General features: G+C 34.7%; 1 protein-coding gene across 1 annotated transcript in view; it reads left to right on the forward strand.

Annotated features, from left to right (window-relative positions):
* Nucleotides 1-21,312, forward strand: part of LOC117211039 (HIRA-interacting protein 3) — an 88,157-nt gene that overhangs the window by 37,811 nt on the left and 29,034 nt on the right. Inside the window, exons 2-3 of the mRNA XM_033454600.1 lie at nucleotides 5,428-5,739; nucleotides 12,664-12,794. Coding sequence (XP_033310491.1) covers nucleotides 5,428-5,739; nucleotides 12,664-12,794 — 443 coding nt within the window. The remainder of the gene's footprint in view (nucleotides 1-5,427; nucleotides 5,740-12,663; nucleotides 12,795-21,312) is intronic.

A 21,312-nucleotide genomic window follows, 5' to 3' on the forward strand; every position in this document is an offset into this window, starting at 1 on the left:
AATAAATTTAAGCATACAAAAATGTTTTTTGTATCATAAAATATTAAATAGTACTTATATCACATATCATTTCTCACTTCTACTTTTTGCTTTTCAAAAGTTCCCTATTTTCTATTGCATATAATTTGAAATGGTTAAACGCGATCAATAAAAAGTAAAAGAAAATCCCACTTTTCTCGACAGTTTTTCTGTATATTCCAATTACATGGCCATAAACTTTTAATAGGTATTATATTATACCTTAGTTGAAACAAACAGGTCTTCGCCGTCTTGTTTCGCCTTAATCAGTTATCTCGAGAACGTATTTACGCATTTCGAGAAATTTGCTGTGTTTAAGAATTTCACTGAACACGGAGACCCGTGTTCCAACCAATCTGTATAACTTTGCACCTGATGTAACTCGAATTTGCATACCTCTACTTTAAAACTTCAATTTTCACAAATATCAGAAGAAATATATGTTCGTAAATCGCAGATTTGCTTTTTAAATCGAGCATTTCTGGGCAAATCAAACTAACTCTTTACAAAATAAATAATCATTACATTTTTCCAATATTAATTGCTAAATAAAGAAATAAACCAAAAAGTGACGATACATTTCTTAGGAAAAATTATAATACTCAAATTCCTAATTAATCTGGATTTTAATTAGTCAAAGCTGCGTGCATTTTGATCTCGAACGCTTATGTACAAACACACAGCCGTGTCACCGCGTCGCACCGTGTCGATAGTGCCTGTTTGTTAATTAATGTCGAACTGAACTCTAGCTTCATTAACTTCTTTCAGTTCAACGGAGTTCACCAACTATCAAACCTGATATGTAATCGATATTTCTGTTGTATTGAAACGGAGCTAGTAAATTTCGTAAACGACTTTTAGAATAATATCTCTATTAAGAATTTTAATATTAAACGCGCGAGATTAAATCGTCATACGATAATATGAATTGCAGCAATCCAAGCATATTGAACTATGAATCGTTCCCCTATGATGAAACCCCTAACTATGAAACGGATCGTGTAATCAAAACGTTACCAAGATTCGATATACAGGGTGGTTGGTAACTGGTGATACAAGCGGAAAGGGGGTGATTCTACGCGAAAAAAGAAGTCGAAAATATAGAATAAAAATTTTTCGTTTGAGACTTTGTTTTCGAGAAAATCGACTTTGAATTTTCGCTCGGTACGCGTGCACTTTATCACGTCTCGTTATAACGGATCTCACTGTAGATCGTTGTCTCGATGGAAAAATTAAAAAAAAAAATTTTTTTCTATATTTTCGATTTCTTTTTTTCGCGTAGAATCACCCCCTTTCCGCTTGTACCACCAGTTACCAACCACCCTGTATACTGTCTAAGAAAGTACACGTGTAGGTATTCTTCAGCTTGTCTTTGGAAATACATGCAATAAACACAGTTACCTTATTTTGCTTCAACAAAGGACAGAAAGACAAAATGATTTATGTGACTGAAAGCTCACGTTCGACGGATGAAATCAAATTTCCTACAAATAATACAATTTACGCGACATATTGATACCGTATAGTAACGATTCAAGTAGTCTTCTGGTATAGTGTTATCGTGTCGTTATATGTTCATGAAACTCGTTATAGGATGGCATAGTAGGGTATTTGACGTGCAGTAAGTGGCACACTGTTTCGTATTCCATAGGGATCGATCGAAGCAGTTCGCCAACATGACGCGACGTTCGAAACGTTAATTCGTTAGCTGGTAGTGTGTTGAATATAGAGGCTTCCTCGTAATTTAGCAAGCAATTTAGCCAAATGTATTAGCCTGAGGCATCTGAAAGTAAAATTCAACGTTACCGTTTTTGGTTGAGATCGACCGCTTTCTATGCATTTCGAAGAAAATTTTCTTAAGAATCGACTTGCAAATTGGAAGGTTCAGGCGGTTGTTATGCCTGCGATGGAGCGAGTCGGATTCTTCTTAAGTCTATACGTTGAACGTTTCTTAAAATCTGTTGATGAATATTTTGGAAAAATTTGGAAGAAATGGATTTCAATAAATACTTTTATTTAGTAGAATAGCGATCAAATGTTTCGCGTTACGATGTTCTCTCTTAATATACAACACTTAAACAATTCGAGTAAAAGAGTGAATATTTTTGTCAAAAAAGGACCGGAAATACTTGATTAAAAGCACGACCAGTAATTTTATTCTTTGAGCAATGTTTTAGCTTTATATTTTAAACCATTTTATTTAAAAAGCCGTCGAGAATCAATCGTACTTAATAGGTACGCAGCTGAATTCGATATTCAGTACCCAGCATCTGTCGCTTATAAATTCTCAATTGGAATAATTCATCAATGCCGAACTGTTCTTTTAACAGTTTCTTTTATAGACCTACTCTCCGTTATTACCTATTCACAAACGAATGTTGTAAATAGTATTTAATTTATATTTATATATATTGTCTTATTCATAACCATTCGCAAAGTGCTATAGTAGATTATTAAGTAGCTATTTGATGTTGTACATAATAATATTATTTACTAGCTGATGTTACATCGTAAATTAATTTAAAAAGGGAAGACCAACTAAATTAGGAGGATCAGATTAATCTTAAAGTGATTATTCCACGAAGGAATCATCGCAATGTTAATTTCTTTAATTTGCAAATACCATTAGCTTCCGAGAAACGGTTTGCAATTACAGAGAATTTTATCATCAAATCGTAACTAGGTCATAGGTAAATATTCTCGCAGATTGGACGAAGGCAGGTGTATATGTTAGATGTATTTTACTTTATCTTTCGAAAAATTCCAGTAAACTAGACTGCGTTTATCTTTGTTAAAAGTTATGGGATTACTGCTTCCCGAGGGATTCGACGATCTCGGACACAACTACCGGTAAGAAAAATCATGTAGGACACGATTGCGTGCAACGAAATGCAAAAAATAAAGGAGAAACATTCGCGACCGAGATATCGAGGAAATCTTGTTGCCATTCAATGCTCGTGATTTTTTATGCCGATTTTTCCATCGCAAAGAGCGCTTTCGAATTTGTCATTGAAGACATCTACGAAGCGTTCGTCTCGTTCTGCCTGTACCTTTGTTTTCAGATGCAACTAGAAACTATCGCTCGAACTCTAGCTCGTCAAATATTTTATGAAACTTTACGTGAATATTATACTATCAGTTATATTATATTTTGAACTTTCTACTTAGAACTGAAACAATTTTCAAGCCTAAAGCAAACATTTGCCAATTATCGAAGTTGATTAGCGAGTAGAAATCGAAACACGAAGCCAGTTAGTTTGCCAATAAAACCAATTATTTACAATTGCTGAAATAATTTTCTCAATTGCATGTGGCGACGCGACTTTCCGAATTCCATTTTCTATCTTTAATTGTCTCTATCCTTATTAGTCGAAGACGAAGGACGAAAGTAAACCTGAACTCACATCTCGCGAAAACCACGAATTACTCGATGGGGAAGGTGAGACGCGTAAGACAATTAACTATCCCAGTCAATCTAGAGGCTCTTAATCCAGAGGCTGCTTCATATCCACCGTATTGTATCAAATCTTGTTTCAATCGTGACCTTTATTTTAGTTAATGACGATTCGTTGTCCTCTATGTTAAGTATTATATAGAAGAAAATAAGTTGGATTAGGTATCAGATACAGCGAATAGTTACATGAAAATTTATAGATAGACATATCGTGTTAACGCAGCGTTAGCGCTTAAGGGATTAAACAATTAGCGAAACCAAACGAAGCACGTTTAATCGATGTTTAATAAACAAAATTTATTTTGATAGGTTTTCGATAAATTCGCCAATTTTATTTTTTGAACCCACTAAACGCAACACCGCATAGCTTTTAATCGTAAGCAATAAACCATTCTGATTGTTGATTTTATATAGTCGAGATGCGTGTCAGTTGAAGAATTAAGTCCGATTTTTAATCTTGGAGAATATTAATTTTGTCATGCATAACTTCTACTTTGGCTGTTGTTTCGACGGTTTTACATTCGGTGGATTATCTTTGCGACGTTGTAAATTTATAAATAATGTTTGATAATACCGATACATTATATGCTTAAATTTATTTAATTTAATTTATTCGATCTAGCTTATCTCTTTGTTCTCTGTTGAAGAACTCATACTCTTGTCACTCTCCCTATATTTTACAGTTTGTAGCAGAAAATTTCAGGAAATTCAGCCGGAGGTATCGCGATTATCTGTCTTATATTTCCTGGTTCTAAATTTTTAATTCGCTCGCTCTTTTCTCTGATTAATATTGGACGTTTCTCCTTCGAGATAAAAGAGATTCCTTGAGGCATACGCCAGCCAGCGAAAAAGCGAACTGCCGTCTCGAAATAGGTCCTGCACGAAATACGACCAACCTAGTAATTAGAGGCGCGTAGTTAGAAAGAAGGTGTGCGTATATGTAGAGTCTGTATGTGTCACTAACTGTGCGCTAGCAATGATTCACAGTTTTCTTTCTTTCTCTGCCTCCCACGCGACTAGGTACAATGTTCCTTTTCTCTTTTTCATTTCTTTCTTTTCTTCTTTTTTCTTCTTCTTTTTCTTTCTTGCGTTCATAATACTGGGTAATCTATATCTCTTCCTATATACACACATATTGTATATATGTATTCTTTATTTGAGATAAATCTTAGGATTTTTATACTTACAAAGAGATATCCGATTATCTTACAGATGAACCTGCGTTAATTCGAAAGACAAGATTATCATAGAGCTTAAAGTTCCTTTTTTCCGTTTCGTTTTATTAAGTTTCGAATATTTTGGAATAGAAGGAAATTGATTGAAAAACTGTACTTCCTAATTTTATATTGTGAAATTTATTTAATAAGGTATTCAAAGAATTTTATGTGTGTACATTTCATGATCGATAATGGAATAATAAGATAAGAAGTTAATAGATTGATAGTTCATACGAAGCTAAAGTGGAAAACTGAGAATTCCGATTCTTGGAGTTTAATCAAGTTTAATCAAGACAACTATATGAAACACGAGTACAAAGGGAATTGCGTATGCGTACGTGCATTTTGGAACGTATGATTAAATCCCTTGATTGACATTGCGCGTTCATACAGTTACACATACGTTAGAAACACACATCGCGAATAAAATGATACACGTGTATCGGAAGAATTTTTATATAATCGAAAGAATTTTGTATTCAATTGAGAAATATGTATGAGCAACGCATCAGAGCAAAAATATGGAAGTTATTCCTTCGAAATTGTCAAGCGAAATCATATTCATTAATAATATTCGCCACTTTTTGTCACGGAATTCTCTTGGAACTGTATATATACTAATTATTATATCCATAACAGAGAAAACTACGATACAAATACTCTTTTAAAATATTGTCTCTCAGAGTCTTTAAAAATAAATGTAAACTATACGATTAGTAATTATTGATGAATTTTCAGATATCTCAAACGCAGAAAGCAGCTCAACGAAAGTAGAGTCGCAAGAAGCTTCACAAAAAAAGTCGCAAGAGGGAAAGAAGGAGGCAGATTCGAAAAATTCGAACGAGAAAAAAGAAGAGGGGAAGAAGGAAGAAAAGGGTACGGACAAAGAAAGGGAAGCGGCTGCAACCAGGATACAAGCAGCTTTCCGTGGCCATCACGCCAGGAAGAGTATGAAAGAGACTGAATCCTCGATAAAGCAGACGGGGACCAAATCAAACTCAGAGCCAACCAAAGAACAACTTCAGCAGGAGTTCCGCGCCGACGACAAGGGTGAGTGTCACGTGCGAACCCTCGAAATCGTTCCCAAAAGGGATGTCTTTAATTTTAGAACTCTCCTTTTCCTGCCAATCTCGTTCAGTCACCTTGAAAACATCCTTCGTTTCTCCTCGAGAGCTAAAGAGCTTTACCTCTCTGCCAGCATCCTTTCTACTATACACATATATCTCGTATAATTCTATGTTATATGTATTTTATATAACGATGTGCCACTGAGATTGGATAATTTTGATGCATTAAAGTAGGTTTTAAAGTAAAGAGGTTAAAGTAGTATTTTCGCTCGTTCATGTTCTATTAAAATATAGATAAATATAAATCGAATATAAATCGAATATAAATCGATATAAATCGGAACTCTGAGGTATTATATACGTATATATGTATTTGATTAGTAGTGGTTCAGAATTGAAAATAACTAGCTGCACTTACATAATACACCATATTTTTAAAAACATATTTACGTTTAAAATTGCAAGCGGTTTTAATAAGCAGCAACATTAAAAGTTTATATAAGTTTCTGAAATTCCATTGATATTGTAATATTAATACGAACCGTTTTACTGAATTCTGAACGTTGAACGTATGGTATGTTCATCGTTATCGAAATAATTCATCCTTTCTCCAAAATTCAGCTTTCGATCGCACAATGTTATTACATTGTAAAAGTATTCACCATAACAAGCAGATGTGATTTATTCTGTATGCGTCTAAACACTTTGCATATGTATTTATATTTTTGTTCACATACAATCAGCTCGTCAGTTTCGAGTTTATGCGAGCCACGATTTCATAATTTTACGTGCATCATATCAAGTCAGCCGCGATAGAATTCCGACATACATATATCGTATTTTAGGTAGAAAAATGGAATTGCCAATATTTTCTTTCGTTTTCACTATTGCATTATTAGAAATTATTGTTATATGTATGAAACTAATCATTTTCGAACTTTATCCCGTAATAAATACAAAATAATTTCTGTTACTTGCACCCTTCTCACCATTAAGAGCATCACGAAAGTTTATTTTTCAATGGGACGTTCTTTGTTTGATGGAATCACCATCGATTCTTTATTTCTTGTAACGAGTATAAAAAATAATAATTTAGCCAATTGCAACTGTAGTGTCTCTACGTTTCCATTCGGTAATGAGAAAACTTCTCGAAAGCTTATTTGTTCATTTCACTGCCCTCGAATTATATTTCGACAAATTTAATGATTATAATTTAGTAGACTGTACTTTTTCTCTCTGTGTCGTATTAATTTAGACGAATACCTTTTTTCAATAAATTTTATGCACGATAGATACAATCTTATTTTTTGAATATGTTGTTAAATTAAATTCGGTAATTGGTTCTTATCATATTTTTAAATAGAAACTATGTTATATCATGTACTCGCCAGATCATACAGCCATGTTGTAGTGTTGTCAGCAGTGAAAAAAGGTCACGAGGAGGATTTGAGAAAAAGCTTTAGAAGAACCATATGCTTACATTTCACTTGTTCTTTCTTCTGTAACGATGTCATCACGCTCGATAGCCGTGTTATATACGAGATCAAATTTTGTAGTTCGTAAAGTGGATGGAGAAGACAGTCCGCAAACGAGAGTCGTCATAAAGTTGACTGGCATTCTCCTCCTCGTGTGACAGTTTTCTCGGTAGCGGTTCCCCGAGGGTCATGAAAATCTTCCTAAAGGTTGTTACCGTCACTGAATTTTGACTTGGGATCTTGGAAATTCCACGAAAATTGCTTGCGATTTTCAGGGCCGTTTCATGACCCAGATCTTCACGGCTAGATCGACTTTGCAACGTTCCCGGAAATTTACATATTCGATAGGATCCTATCTACGCTTCTGAGATAGGAAACGGACATAAATATTCGGTTAGGCAATCATATAATGATAACGCAGGATAGATTTCTTGCTATTACAATTATTATGACAATGTGTAAAGATTCGTGACCAATGGATATCCCCGACGGAACCGTTTAATGTCAAAGATATATCGCAATTTTGACACATATAAAGCGAATAACTTTGCAGAAGTTTGACACTGACGGTTTGCAAAATCGGTTGTGCTTTGTGTAACTTTATTTAGCGATGATTAATTATCTGGCGCTCGTCCGGCAATTGTTTTTCGTCCTATAGAAAATTTATATTGTCACGCCCCGTTTGATTAATTTATCCATGACTTAATCTTATTCTATAATCTTTTTATTTCAATAATCTTTTAGTCTGATATAACGGAACTTTGTGTATGCCGTCTAATTAATATTAAAAAATGTTTTATAAAAATATTATACAAAGAAAATTCTCTCCTGACAAAGATTGGCCAAATCTTTTAAGCATACATTGCATTAGATTTTGAGATTTTGAATTTGGAATAAACTCGTGCTATTCTTGGGTGCGTTTATCCTTGAGAAAATACCCTCGTACTTTTATCATTTTTAAACCCTCTCAAACTCTTCCCAAACAATTCTATATGACACAAGATTGTCCATCGGAAACAGACAAAGTATTTGTTACAAATGCTATCAAAGTAAAATAACGTCTCTGTGATGCACCTTAAAAGTACGTCATTGTTGACACGCGAATATCTTCTAACAGTTTAAATAATTTTCGTTTAATTTATCCAGTAGATGTAACATTGTCAAAAATGAAAGAATTTATGTTTTTAAAGTTGAACATTTCGTACTTCGATTTCGTAGCTTCGTTTTATATATCTAGCTTAATCGCGATATTATTGTTTGAAACAATGATTTATGGCAACTTATTGTTGGGCGATTTATTATATTGTCGTCCACCATCTCGCTTTTTCGCGTAAAAATTGATTGTACTCTATATCGTTTGTTTTGCTCGTCAGTTAACGTGAATTAATTTACCGCCGGTAAAAGCAAACTTTTATCGGCGATGTAACACGATCCACCTGTGTCACTGCCTGCAAATTTACTTTACACATATGCTATCCTCCTCTAGGGAAATTATAGAAGAAATTTATTTACGCGTTAAAGTGATCGCGATTTCGATTGTTTTTAATTAAAAATAAAGATTGAAGTTCTATAAATTTCAAAATTGTTCTAATCGAGGTTAGAAAAATTGTAATAATAAAGTTAAGGATACAGGTGAGCTCAAATTGTGAAATCTATATCTGACAACGAGTCGAAAAATGTTTTCATAAACGTTCAATACTTATTTGATGACGATACATCATCACGTTTGGAAGATTGCTTTATCATTTATTCCACTTTATTCCACTAATTATTATTTATTCCACTGCCTGCTTATAGCAGTCGCTATACCACTAGTTAAAACAGTTCTATTTCCATGGATCACTATCGTTTGCGAATAATTATTTGCCCATAAAAGATATATCTTATTTAATCGTGGTAAAATCTGGCGACGTTAATGTCGACGATATTATTTTTTCTAACGGCACTAAATTACTAATAGTAATAATAGCAGAAATATCGTCTGTGTAAATGTACACATATATGTGCAGAGGGTATAAAAAGTAAGTGTAAAAGCCACCGTAGCGTGATTCTACGACTCTAGATCGATGGAGATTTGTAGAAAAAAGTTCATGTAAAACTAACTTTGAGTATTATTATCAAGGAGAAAATCTGTTTTCGTTGCTACTCCATTATATTTTACACATCACGATGAACAAAAGTCTCAAAGGGATCATGGGTTGGAAATGATCATTTCTTCCGGAAAAGAATATTAATAAGAATAAGTTTTAATAATTCTTAAACTAGCTTTATTCACAATGTGTTTACATCTATATTCACATTTAATGAGAAAGTAGCGTGCTATATACGAAAAAACAGGAAATTACAAATTAGCTCGTGAAATATATGTGAGAATATAGGAATAATGGCAGATCTCTGCTCGCGGAAGACATTCCTTCTTTTTGAGTAAAATACGTTACAATAATTCTGACCTCGAAGATCATGTTCAATCGAGGTCAACTTTGCACGAACTTTTTTTACGAGTGTCCATTGACTCAGAGGCGTAAAATTACACTGCAGTGGTTGTTACACTTACTGTTTATACACCCCGTACATCGTAATGAACCTTCGGTAAAATTTTCTTCTCACTGTTTTGATATGCCACTTTATTTATTAATAAATTCATAACCTTGGTTTCATAACATTGGAAAGTAAAACAAAGCCTCATCATATCCTATTTGTACGCAAAGTGTTTACTGATCTCGTAGAGCGTCTCGATATTATGGAGAGATTCAAAATTAGTATTCCAGTGAGAAATCTGCAGTACCATGAAATTTTCTATTTATGTTCAATCACATAACACTGAATTTGCTTATCGCATCGGCATAAATCGCATGACCATTAATATTTATAATGTATTTTCTGCAATTGATATATTTTTTGAATCTTTTTCTCACATATCAGAAAGTCACTATGCCGTACTTCATTGTATCATAGTTTTAGTTTTGGTTGTAAATAGTTGTAATGTTTATTTATATATATAAATAGATATATATTAACTTTGTACATTCCAATGAAATTATTCTCGTATATAATAAACAATAAACAATGACGATTTTGATCGTGATACTAATTAGTCACTCGTCGTTTCACAAAAGATAAAATTAATAGAAAATTTTCAGCAATAGCCTCTTTAACTTTGCGGTTCGAGAAACGCGAAATAATCCTAACTGACAGGCTGAGCACCGTGAAATAATGTAGAGTAACAGCGTCCATTAGCGACGATGAAATACTAGCGATGACGAAACCGGAATTAGACAATTTGCCGACCGTTTCTCGATGAAATATGAATGGTTTTGGCCGAAATACGAATCTCAATTAATATTTATTTACAGATACGGTACGGAATGAGACCAGTGAGAATCGTTTTAATAACGATACAGTTACTCAGAAATTTTTAGCCACGAATGCTATTTGGCTACGTGGTTTGTAATTTCCCATTAGAATGTCGACCATATTTTATCGCCTAAAATTGATCAATTGTACGTGTATTGCGTACTATGTCATTTCGTGATGTAAGAGTGAAGAATAAGAAAACACAAAGTTTATACTTTGGCTCATAATATCGAGTTATATTCGTAGCATGGATCGAGGAAATAGAACAAAGACCGTATTTGTATGAAAATTTAATTTTACCTCTGACTGTAATTTTATGTTATAAGCTTGTGGAATATAAGACGCACGATATTTCAACGTTTTGCTTCAGGCATAATGTACAAATAGAATGTGTAAAATGGAGGATATTACATAACTTGCCAAAAATGGAAGACAAGTTTATTCGTTGTTTAAAACGTAAAAAGAAAAATACGCTAGCAATGTTTACTCTTGCGAAGAGGAAGAGATTGAGTGAATTTTGGCTAATAGGTACTCACTCACAGAGACCAAAATCACAGAAATTCATAGACGTCCGTTGACATAGAGCAAATTCAGGAAAGTCGACTGACAAAGATTGACTGACAGAGATCGACTAATATTGATTAACTGATACAAAATTAATTCCAAGACATAAGAATAATCTCGCTCTCTATGCGATTAGAATATTTTTCTCGATGCAATTATAATTTTAAACTTGGAATTCTAGCTGATAAAAAGCTAAATTTCATATTTAATACAGTTATTAACGAAACATCTATCTTCGATAAGGTGAGAAAATGATAAAAGGTCAATGATTAAAAGGAAGGTTAAAGCATACGTAACAAAAGAAAAATAAATTTAAACGACGTGCATAAAATTGTCCTGCTAGGTCGAAAATGAAATGATTATGAACATTGAACAATATGAAAAAAGTAAAATAACAGAAATGGACCATTTAACGGCGTGATATTAGGCTATCACATTAGGATATTAGGCTATTACAGCGCGATAGCCTAATATCGCGCCGTTATATGATCCATTTCTGTTGTTTTTTTTTTACTTTTTTCATATTGTTCAATATGATTAAATATCGATTTTAATTCTTGTTGACCAACCATCCGTCGATCTTTCTTGTTTTGTCTTCGTTTCCAGCTTTTCGATATTTCGACCGCAAAGGAAACTAATTTTTCCGGTAGAAACTTCCAAATATAGTCGCGGAAATATTTTTATAAGAACTAAATGTAGAAGCAAAACACAGTAAGTGATATCTTTTATCATCGTAAGATATATTATACTGATATGAGAGTTTAATCGAGGATACTTTATTCAATACTTGTGTAATTAACGATTTTGCTCACTGTGCAAATTCGGAGCAACTGTATTTCGCGAACGGATCAACTGCAAGTCAGTTGAATTTGCACAATACCGAATTCGAAATTGATCCTCGATTCAGAACTGGGTCAGCCATTGTTTTTTCAAAGCGGTCGACACGATTCAACGAATTGAACAGTGGTTAAACTTGATTCCGAATGACAGGCTCTCGCTGAGACTGATGTGCTTGTGTGAGTGTGAAAACCATTTTCCTGTTTCTTGCCTTGAATCCGTAAGAGATTTTTAGATTTTCTTAAAAAATACAAAATGAAATAACAGAATCTATTTTTAAAAATACATTGCATACTAAATACTAGATGTTTCTAAAATTTTAGGCAAATTTTTGTAAATTACTTGTACATTAGATAATGAACAGGCACATACGTAATATCACTACTAACCATAACCGCTGTACCACAATATCGTATTACCACATTTCTCCTTTTTCGGCGATATTTCTGAATAAAATATATACTGAAATAAATAAAATTCTGAGAATCACGTTTCGCTCTAAAAATAAATTTCCTCAATGTCAAAGCAGTTTTTCGTAGGAAGACACTTTTATACTGTCAGTGCAAAAAGCTTGAAACTTGGAATCCCGTTTCCTCGACTTGACAAGGCTAGAACGTATCGATCCTATGCTCGTCTATCGATATTAACTTAAGAGCACTTTTCTCTTTGGTTGACAGAGCTTTGCGACGCGGCGACCAAAATCCAGGCATCTTTCCGTGGCCACATGTCGAGAAAGGAGCAAGCTACAGCCCTTGCGAAATCGGCGGAGAATGCCGTCGATAATGTCGTCTCCAAAATGGAGGAGAAGGTGAGTTCTCAATTTTATTTCTTTTATTCGTTTAGAAAATATGAAACTCGCTAACACGGATATCGAAAATATGGTAAAAGAAAACGTGAAATAATTTTATGAATGGAAATATCAAAAAGAAAAAGCATTCCGAATGTTTAGCCCTTTTTTTTACCATTTAAAAAGTATTTCGATACTTATACAGGAAACAGAACAGAACTATACAGGAACGTTGAATTGGTACTTGAAATTCGACATTTCTATGTCATTTTATTCGTTTAATGCGTTCAGTATGCGATAAAACTTATTGTATTAAAAACAGAATGAATTTTATACGTTTATACATCGCTCGAACAAGCAAAATTTACGGGAATATAGTTAATAAATTCGGAAACGTTCAAGTAAAGAAGAAAGGAACGATCAAAGAGACGTAATACGATTTTATAGCAGAACTCCATTAGAAAGTTAGATAATGTTTTTAAAACGTGAAATTTTTCTAACGAAATGTATTATGCCAACTAATTAATTAATATCATCATCACTAGTCAAACTTTCATTTGTGCGATAAATGTATTTTAATAAGTTATATTTTAATAAAACCAATATCCTACGTTATTAGTAGAACGTTGTAATCGACCTATACAACCTGCAACAATCTGCTATACTCAAACATCGTTATATGTGTTTCTATTCGCTATGGAATTCAACTATAATCCACGTGGCGATAGAATTTATTCTCCTTTCAGGAGAGGATCAACAGTGATATGTGTATACGCATGTAACGAAAAGAAACACTTTTAAAGTAATAATATATAACGTTTTACTAAATACATAATTTATATATTTATTATTAACAAAATAACTATTTTATATGTAACGGAATAACGAAGTATTAACGCACACCGCTCTATTCTCTTATACATCTCAAACAGGAATGAATTTGTTTTATTGCATATTCATTCATTCCGTGTTTTCCTTTTGTTTTCCTCTCTTTCATTCCTTGCTGGTACAATACGGATGTACACACATCTATTTTCTAACAAATACAAAAGAAAATAAAGATCAACAAATTTATTTTATTTGTAATATTAAATAATAAATGTATTCGTATTACAAATTCCGGTTTTAGTACTATACACGTAATGTCGACTGACACCGAATAGCAGCATAGAATATCATTTTAAAAACATAATACAAATGAGGAAACGTAGGGAAATTTCTCGGGATTGAAATTTTCAAATCTCAAGACGAAAAAAGTTGGAGACTGTGGCAGCTTGTTTGAAAACTGTGGCATTAAAGTTTCCTCCGGCTTTCCTCGTCTAAGTTTCCATTCCATTGAGGATTTCTGCTTTCGTAACTAGGTTGCAACCCATATAGGTACATGGTGTATGTATTATAATAGGCGTTGAAGTGCGGCTGGTTTAAAATTCAATGGTTCGTCCTCTCGAGATTAATTGGAAATCGATATTCTATTATCGAAAGTAATATCGTACTATACCGTGACCAATTCTTAATCAGATATCAGGTAGATACACTTCTAACATCTTTATCGTCGTGTTGTCTTTTCCCTCGTTTCTCCTCTCTTCTTTTAATCTCGATAATGGATCTTTGATCTTTTTTCAATTGGGGAACGTTTCTGCAAAGTTTGTTAAGTTTCTCAAAATCCGTTCGCTTGAAATTTATAAGTACTTGAATTCCATTAACGACATAACGCAGATGGAAAGAAGAATCCTGCCTTTTTTAGTGGATATGTACAATATATCCTGATTAATAGAATAAAGAGATATTGCCTCAAAAGTAATACTATTTCTTATCGAAGATTTCTTTTCACGTAGTGGCAAGCGTTCCAGCTTCTTTGAATTTTTATTGAAATGCAGTCTATTTCGAAACGAAATATTATTGGCAGAGATAATATAAAAAAATTATTAAAACTATATTTATAGATAGGGCTCATTATAAAAAATATATCAGTGAAGTGTAAGATGTAAAACGTAGATATAGATTATAATAATTTAATTATACGTGACAATTATTATGCTCAATCAAGTCTTCATTCTTTGATCATTTGCCCTTTGGACATAGCAACTATTTTTTTTTTATGGCTTTCCACGCTCATACACACACACCTACATATGTTCACACGCTAGAATTCTTTATCAAACATATTTTCTCATGACACATGCACTTTTATTTACAAAAATATCAGGTCACAGTGGGCTTTCTTTTACCATACGCGTTATACGCGTTTGCAATACTTAAAATCTCCAGATCAGAAACGAAAAACTCTACCTTTCAAAGTAATTTTTGTTTTACACCCATACCAGTTTTTGCCGCCGACCGTAATTTCGAGCAATACACTACCCGCTTCTTACTTGTACACACGATTCTCTCTCTGACGCATTTTCCTCGACCCATTGCATCGCAAGCTTCGTGTTCGCGGTCTGGTCTGCGACAGACGCTGACTTAGCATCTTTTTTACTACTACCACCGGTATATCTAGGAAAAGATATGGGTCAGTTCGTTTCCTGAATTTCGACCGCCATTCGGTTTTTAGCGCTACGCTTTTAAGTCTTGTATCTTGAGAACCATTTAAGTTGTTCGCTTGAAGCAAAAATGCATTGTCAAGGATGTACTTTGCTTTATCATGGACGAGATACAGCGGGACCTGGTACCTTATAGGATTAGGATTTTGTGTTATGAAATGCCGATCGCTCAGAAAAATGACTTTGCTAAAGTACGTATCTAAGATGTAGAGCAGCGAACGTAGCAGTTACATGTATTCAATTCATATCGAAGATTATCTGTATAATAAATAAAATTGTTCTCAATTAAACAGATAAAGTACATATCTGCGATAATGGCGAGAATACAGATATCCACACTTAATTAAGATTTAAAACATGAGAAGATTTTCAAATCTTTATAAAACTATTCTATTAGCTATTCTAAGCTAATGCTTACTATATAATACATACATGTGTACGAGTATGCATCGATATATCGTATCAGATTTTATCTGCTCCTCGACAAACGAGCTACTTGAATAAGGAGAGTTCGATTCCATAGTATCTTTGATCACAATTCTATCGACCATATAATGATCCTCATGATGAGTAGAATACGATGTAACGAAAAAGATTTCACCTTGAATTTCAATGTTAAGGTGAATTTTGCGGCTACATTTGTTCACAGGTTTTCATCGATCCAGAAGTGTAGAATAACTCTACGGCCGATTCGATTATATGAGTTGCGTGCATTCATGTATATGCAATATAGCGGCAGGCTCGATGAAAAATCGCTTTTCGATGTGAAAAATGTGATATTAATGTGGATTGTAGAAATTCTTCCGCGCTGAAACATTTCATAGCGATTCATAAAGATTGATCTTCCCTATAGCATCCTGTCACCGTGCTTTGCTTTTGTTCCCGACTAGCGAATATGGGTCATGCGTATAATGTATACACTTCCAGCAATCATAAGTTGAACGCATTTTTACGACAGGAAATGTTGTTGATAAGAACGATATACCAATTTTAATTCGAAAAGCGTATAAAGGTAGAAATATGTATGTTTAAGTATGTCGGAGATGAAAGAACATCGAAGCCTCCCCTTTGGAACTTCGGGATAATCCCCTAACACCGTAATCTAGATTCTATCATAGGCGTAATTAAACAATTGTCGTCTTTCGATCCGATTGTATTTGTTTGAGATTTGTGATAGTGAGCTTGGGCTCGAGGCGACAGCCAGTCGCCGAACGTAGCCGCGGTCACGGGATGAACGCTTTGTCTAACAAAGGTACGGAGTAATTCTATAGCTCTCCTTAAAAGAAATATTTGTAGCGGCACGCGACAGTAAACATTCCAACGGTTTCTGTCCCGTGGCTCGCCACACGCAGATCCTATTCTTCGGGTATGATGGTTACCAGATGCTGACGCGTCTCCACAGTACGTGATCAGCTAGCCGGAGGGCCGTTATAAACACTAAGATCTAGTTACCTAAGGTCCTTCAAACAGACAAACAGTCTTTGTCCCAACTACGGGAAGATAGGAGAGACCTATTTTTCAACGAACGGCGTCTCCCACCAGCAACTTTCTCTCGAGGGCGGCTAGCATCTTTTTCTAACCACCGATATGGAGATTGACCAATTAGCAGCAACGCCAATTTCCCTCGCCTTCTGAACGAAGGCTATCCTCGACGAATCCGATGATCTCGTGTCCTTAGACACACCCTATCATAGTTTTCCTCCGCAGCATCATCGCGATGGAAAGTCATTCTCTCGTGAGGTTGTATTAGCGAGTTACTTTGTGTCTGTACGCTCGGTGGATATCCCCCGTTTTAACAAAGAGTTCGACTTAGATATTGTGAGCATGTTCATCTATCATCCCGTTGACCGCAGATTCGTTATTGAACCTAAGATCATTGTCATTAGTTTCTCGAGTATCTAATTACCACGGTTACTTGTCCAATTCTATAATAATCGTATTTGCACTAGTCAATGTCTTCTCTATTGCATAACGACATCGTGTAGTCCGAACGAAGATTCGTTTCACGCCCCTAACTCTAATTCTAATGTAAACCCGACAAGTATATGATATTTATACCTAAAAAATTATTCAAATGGGAAGCGGACGAATGTTTTCACTTATTTGTATGATACGTTAGTTTTCAATAGCCGTGAAATAGAGTCTGTTCTTTTCTTCATACTTTCGAGGAGTGAGCGAAGTGCAAAAAAAGTTAACAAGTTTTCTTCTGAAGCAATCGAAACACCAAAAAACACGAGAAAGGTAATGTTAATTTTTGTTCTTTGAAATAATCCGACGAAATATTTCTCCAATGAAAACAATATCTTCATCAAGTTCCAATGTTTTCATTACTATAATTAGATTTACGTCCGTAATTGTGCCACAACTACTGTTTATAATATTTTTATAAACTTCCAGGAAATTTTTATTCTAGAATTACATAGCTCTTATAGATATAGTATATACTTGCAAAAACGTGTAATCGTAATTGTTTCGTACGAGATTCGTCCAGCGATTTAAAGAATGTAAGAAGACAATTTTTTATTCACGGAGTACGTAGATTATTCAGGAGAAAAGAATTCATCAAAAGAGCACTTAGGGGATCAAGAGATTCAATGAAATTTTTGCCTCCTAAAATTTGTAATGTATATTACTTGTACGACCTAAAATTAAAATTTTGTTGGGCGCAACGACGAGAGAGAGGATTCATCGACATTCGTATGGACGTCGCTCTATGACGTTCATTCGCTAAAGAATTCATGGAATATCGCATGAAGCTCGCTAGCATTAATTCCAAACGGACAATCGCGTATTCTTGGTCAAAAGCATGGCACGAGCTAAATAATTGATCGCTAACTTTTAAAAGAAGAGAAATATAAAAAAAAAGCTAAAAAAGAAGGAAGAAGAAACTCGCTTTCGTATCGTTCGACTCGTGTGATCGGAAGATAATTTCGTGTGTTGTGATATAACTTGAAGGGTCGGCCGAAAGAGAAAGAGGAAGCACGTGTAAAAAAGGAAAGGGTAATCCATTCCGTCCGCCAGCGAGCTAATTGCAAGGTAGAGTCACGCTTCGTTACCTTCGTGACATTATCTCACGCTGTCCAAACTTTGTTCGGACAACTTTTCGTAGAGTGTATCGCGTGGGATGCGGTTGACTCAAAAAGTTATGTGATCATTGCTAGCAGGCTTGTATTTTATTCAGCCACGTGAGTAACGATAGTTCTAAAGTTCTGGTGGAGATACGTAGCATGTACGTTTGTTGCGCACGTGTTTCGAAATTGTATCGACCCTAAAATTAAAGCTACGGAGTGCACAATCAAAATTCCCGATTCCCACTCCGATTCCTCCTTTTTTTATTTCCGACTACGACTCTGACTCCGATCCCGACTCCGAGCAACATTTATGATAAATTGTTGACATACTAATTATACATACGTATGTAAATAATTAAATTATTAATACTTAGTATATTTACATATATATTATATAGAGTATGAAAACCTAAAACTATGCTAACAGTGAAAGCAAATAAAGGGAAAAAAATGATGAAGATAAAGGCGCCAGTAAAGAAGAAAGATATTTGTTATATACGGTAGAATATATTATATAAATTCTCTTTCTAATGTGAAAAACAGTAAGTTCGATATTTATATTTCAATATTTACAGTTTTGTGCAACACGAGATCTCATAGAAATGTAACAGCCTTTCTATATTACTTATTATTATTACTGTATTAGAGGATTATCCATACCTTATACTTTTATAAATACAGAGATACAAAGTATTTTTGATTAATATATAAATAATTTTATTACAAATTTTAATAATATCGTGCATATTTTTGACGTTTGTAAAATTTACAAACAGGAAGTCGGAGTCGGTATATTTTCTACCATCTTCACCTCCGGCTTCAGTGATTAGAAATTCCTTCTGAACTTCGATTCCGACTTCAATTCTACTGTCTAAAACGTCGTGCGATAATACCAAAAAGCTTCGAAATCAATTTCAGAATCTTAAAATTTGTTCGATAAACTTGTTAGTTTCAAAGAGGGAGAAGCGAGGGTAACTTTCTCGATCAGAGTTGCAACCATCCAATTTATAAATAAATATTCCGAGAAACATATCGAGTCGATTTCGTTCGCTTCACTTGTTTCGCGGATTCATAATCTCTATGGTGAATTGAAATGCTACTAATTAAAACGTCAAAATTCGAAACGCATGACACGAATGAGCGCAAAATAGAAGGTGTCTGAAAGTGTAGTTGGCGATGTTAAACTTGATAGACATTCGTTGATATGCACGAACATTTGCACACGCGGTTTGCAGAATAGAGTGAAAATAACAAGCAAAAGTAATTATGGGTTATGTGTGTGTCATTGTCCGTCTTGCTTGTTCCTAAATCATGTATCTACATCGTTGGTTAATTATCGACGCCGCGAAATTATTCTGCCTATCTTTTAATTTTGTGTGGAAATGAAATGAAAAAGATAGTTACAAATAATGAAAGATCTCGAATTAGTGCTCTTTTTTTAATTGTTCAATGCAGGAGTATTATCTACAGCAGAATACTTTTCCTTTAATATGGTTAACAACGATCGACAACAAGACAGTATTTTATGGATATACAGGGTGGTTGGTAACTGCTGGTACAAGTGGAAAGGGGGTGTGACGGATGAAAGGGGAAAGGGCCTTTCGTCCCGGGATTACTGATGGACTCGTCAGTAAGGCTATGCCCGGTAGTCCCTGCCTTAGACGTAGAGGGAGTCTCGCTAGGTGCGGCATTTATATCAATCGTTCGTATATTCGACCGCTAGCGAGTTAGACAGACTCGTTGTCGTCGTAGCCCTCTAGTGTTGGCGGTTGGTACCAGCGTCCTATTGATACCGATCCGCCACAGGAGTGATTCTACGCCAAAAAAGAAGTCGAAAATATAGAATAAAAATTTTTTTAATTCTTTTTTTTTAATTTTTCCATCGAGACAACGATCTACAGTGAGATCCGTTATAACGAGACGTGATAAAGTGCACGCGTACCGAGCGAAAATTCAAAGTCGATTTTCTCGAAAACAAAGCCTCAAACGAAAAATTTTTATTCTATATTTTCGACTTCTTTTTTCGCGTAGAATCACCCCCTTTCCGCTTGTATCACCAGTTACCAACCACCCTGTATAATATTGGTTCGCCAAATTTATACTATCGAGAAACGACATTTGATATGCACCAGTCTAATGTGTGAAATAATGCCCAGACGAATATCTAATACAGCGTACGATACAAGCTCTACGTACAAAGAAACAAAGTATCTTGCATCACGTGCTATCCGTATGAATAGCTAATGGTTATTGTAGGAGCGACTTGTGTAAGTCCATAGCGCAATTTGTTAGACACGCGCTCGGAATGGTTTTATGTAATAACCTATTAACTGATAATACACGTTTTCTAGCCGAGAACCTTCTGCTAAATCGACCGTCACAAGATCGCATTTATCGAAGAAACGTTACGAGCAGATTGCCGGGTGACCAAAAACTATGACTAAATTCGACGACTAGTCGCGTACCAGCTGATTACTTCAATGAGTCTATCATGGTCGCCTGCGATTTTCCGACAGTGCGTAATAACCCTAAGATCCGACCCATTACTAGGACCTAGCCTAGTCTACGACAATGGCACAGCGGCATCGCAGTGCCTGCGACGCTGTGTATCGGGTCTAATGGAATTAACTACCGTGTTTCTTTGTTTAGATTCCACAGCTGCAGTGCATTAATCGATAATTAGGATACACTTATCATACACATATACATAGATGTCAACATCGATCTTGATGTCGTCAGTCGTGATGAAAATTCATTACTGGCAGAGATTAGCGTGAAATTCAATGATCGATAAATTTCTGACGAAGTTATATTCCACTGTAAATCAAGCTTATGATTGATAAGCAATTTGATCTCTCGTTAATGATTCCGCGCGAAGATTCGTAGCTTTTATTCTGAATTATTAAAACGAAATATTTTCTAAAA

Source organism: Bombus bifarius, unplaced genomic scaffold, assembly GCF_011952205.1.
Source record: "Bombus bifarius isolate JDL3187 unplaced genomic scaffold, Bbif_JDL3187 scf7180000008214, whole genome shotgun sequence".
NCBI classification, from domain to species: Eukaryota; Metazoa; Arthropoda; class Insecta; order Hymenoptera; family Apidae; genus Bombus; species Bombus bifarius.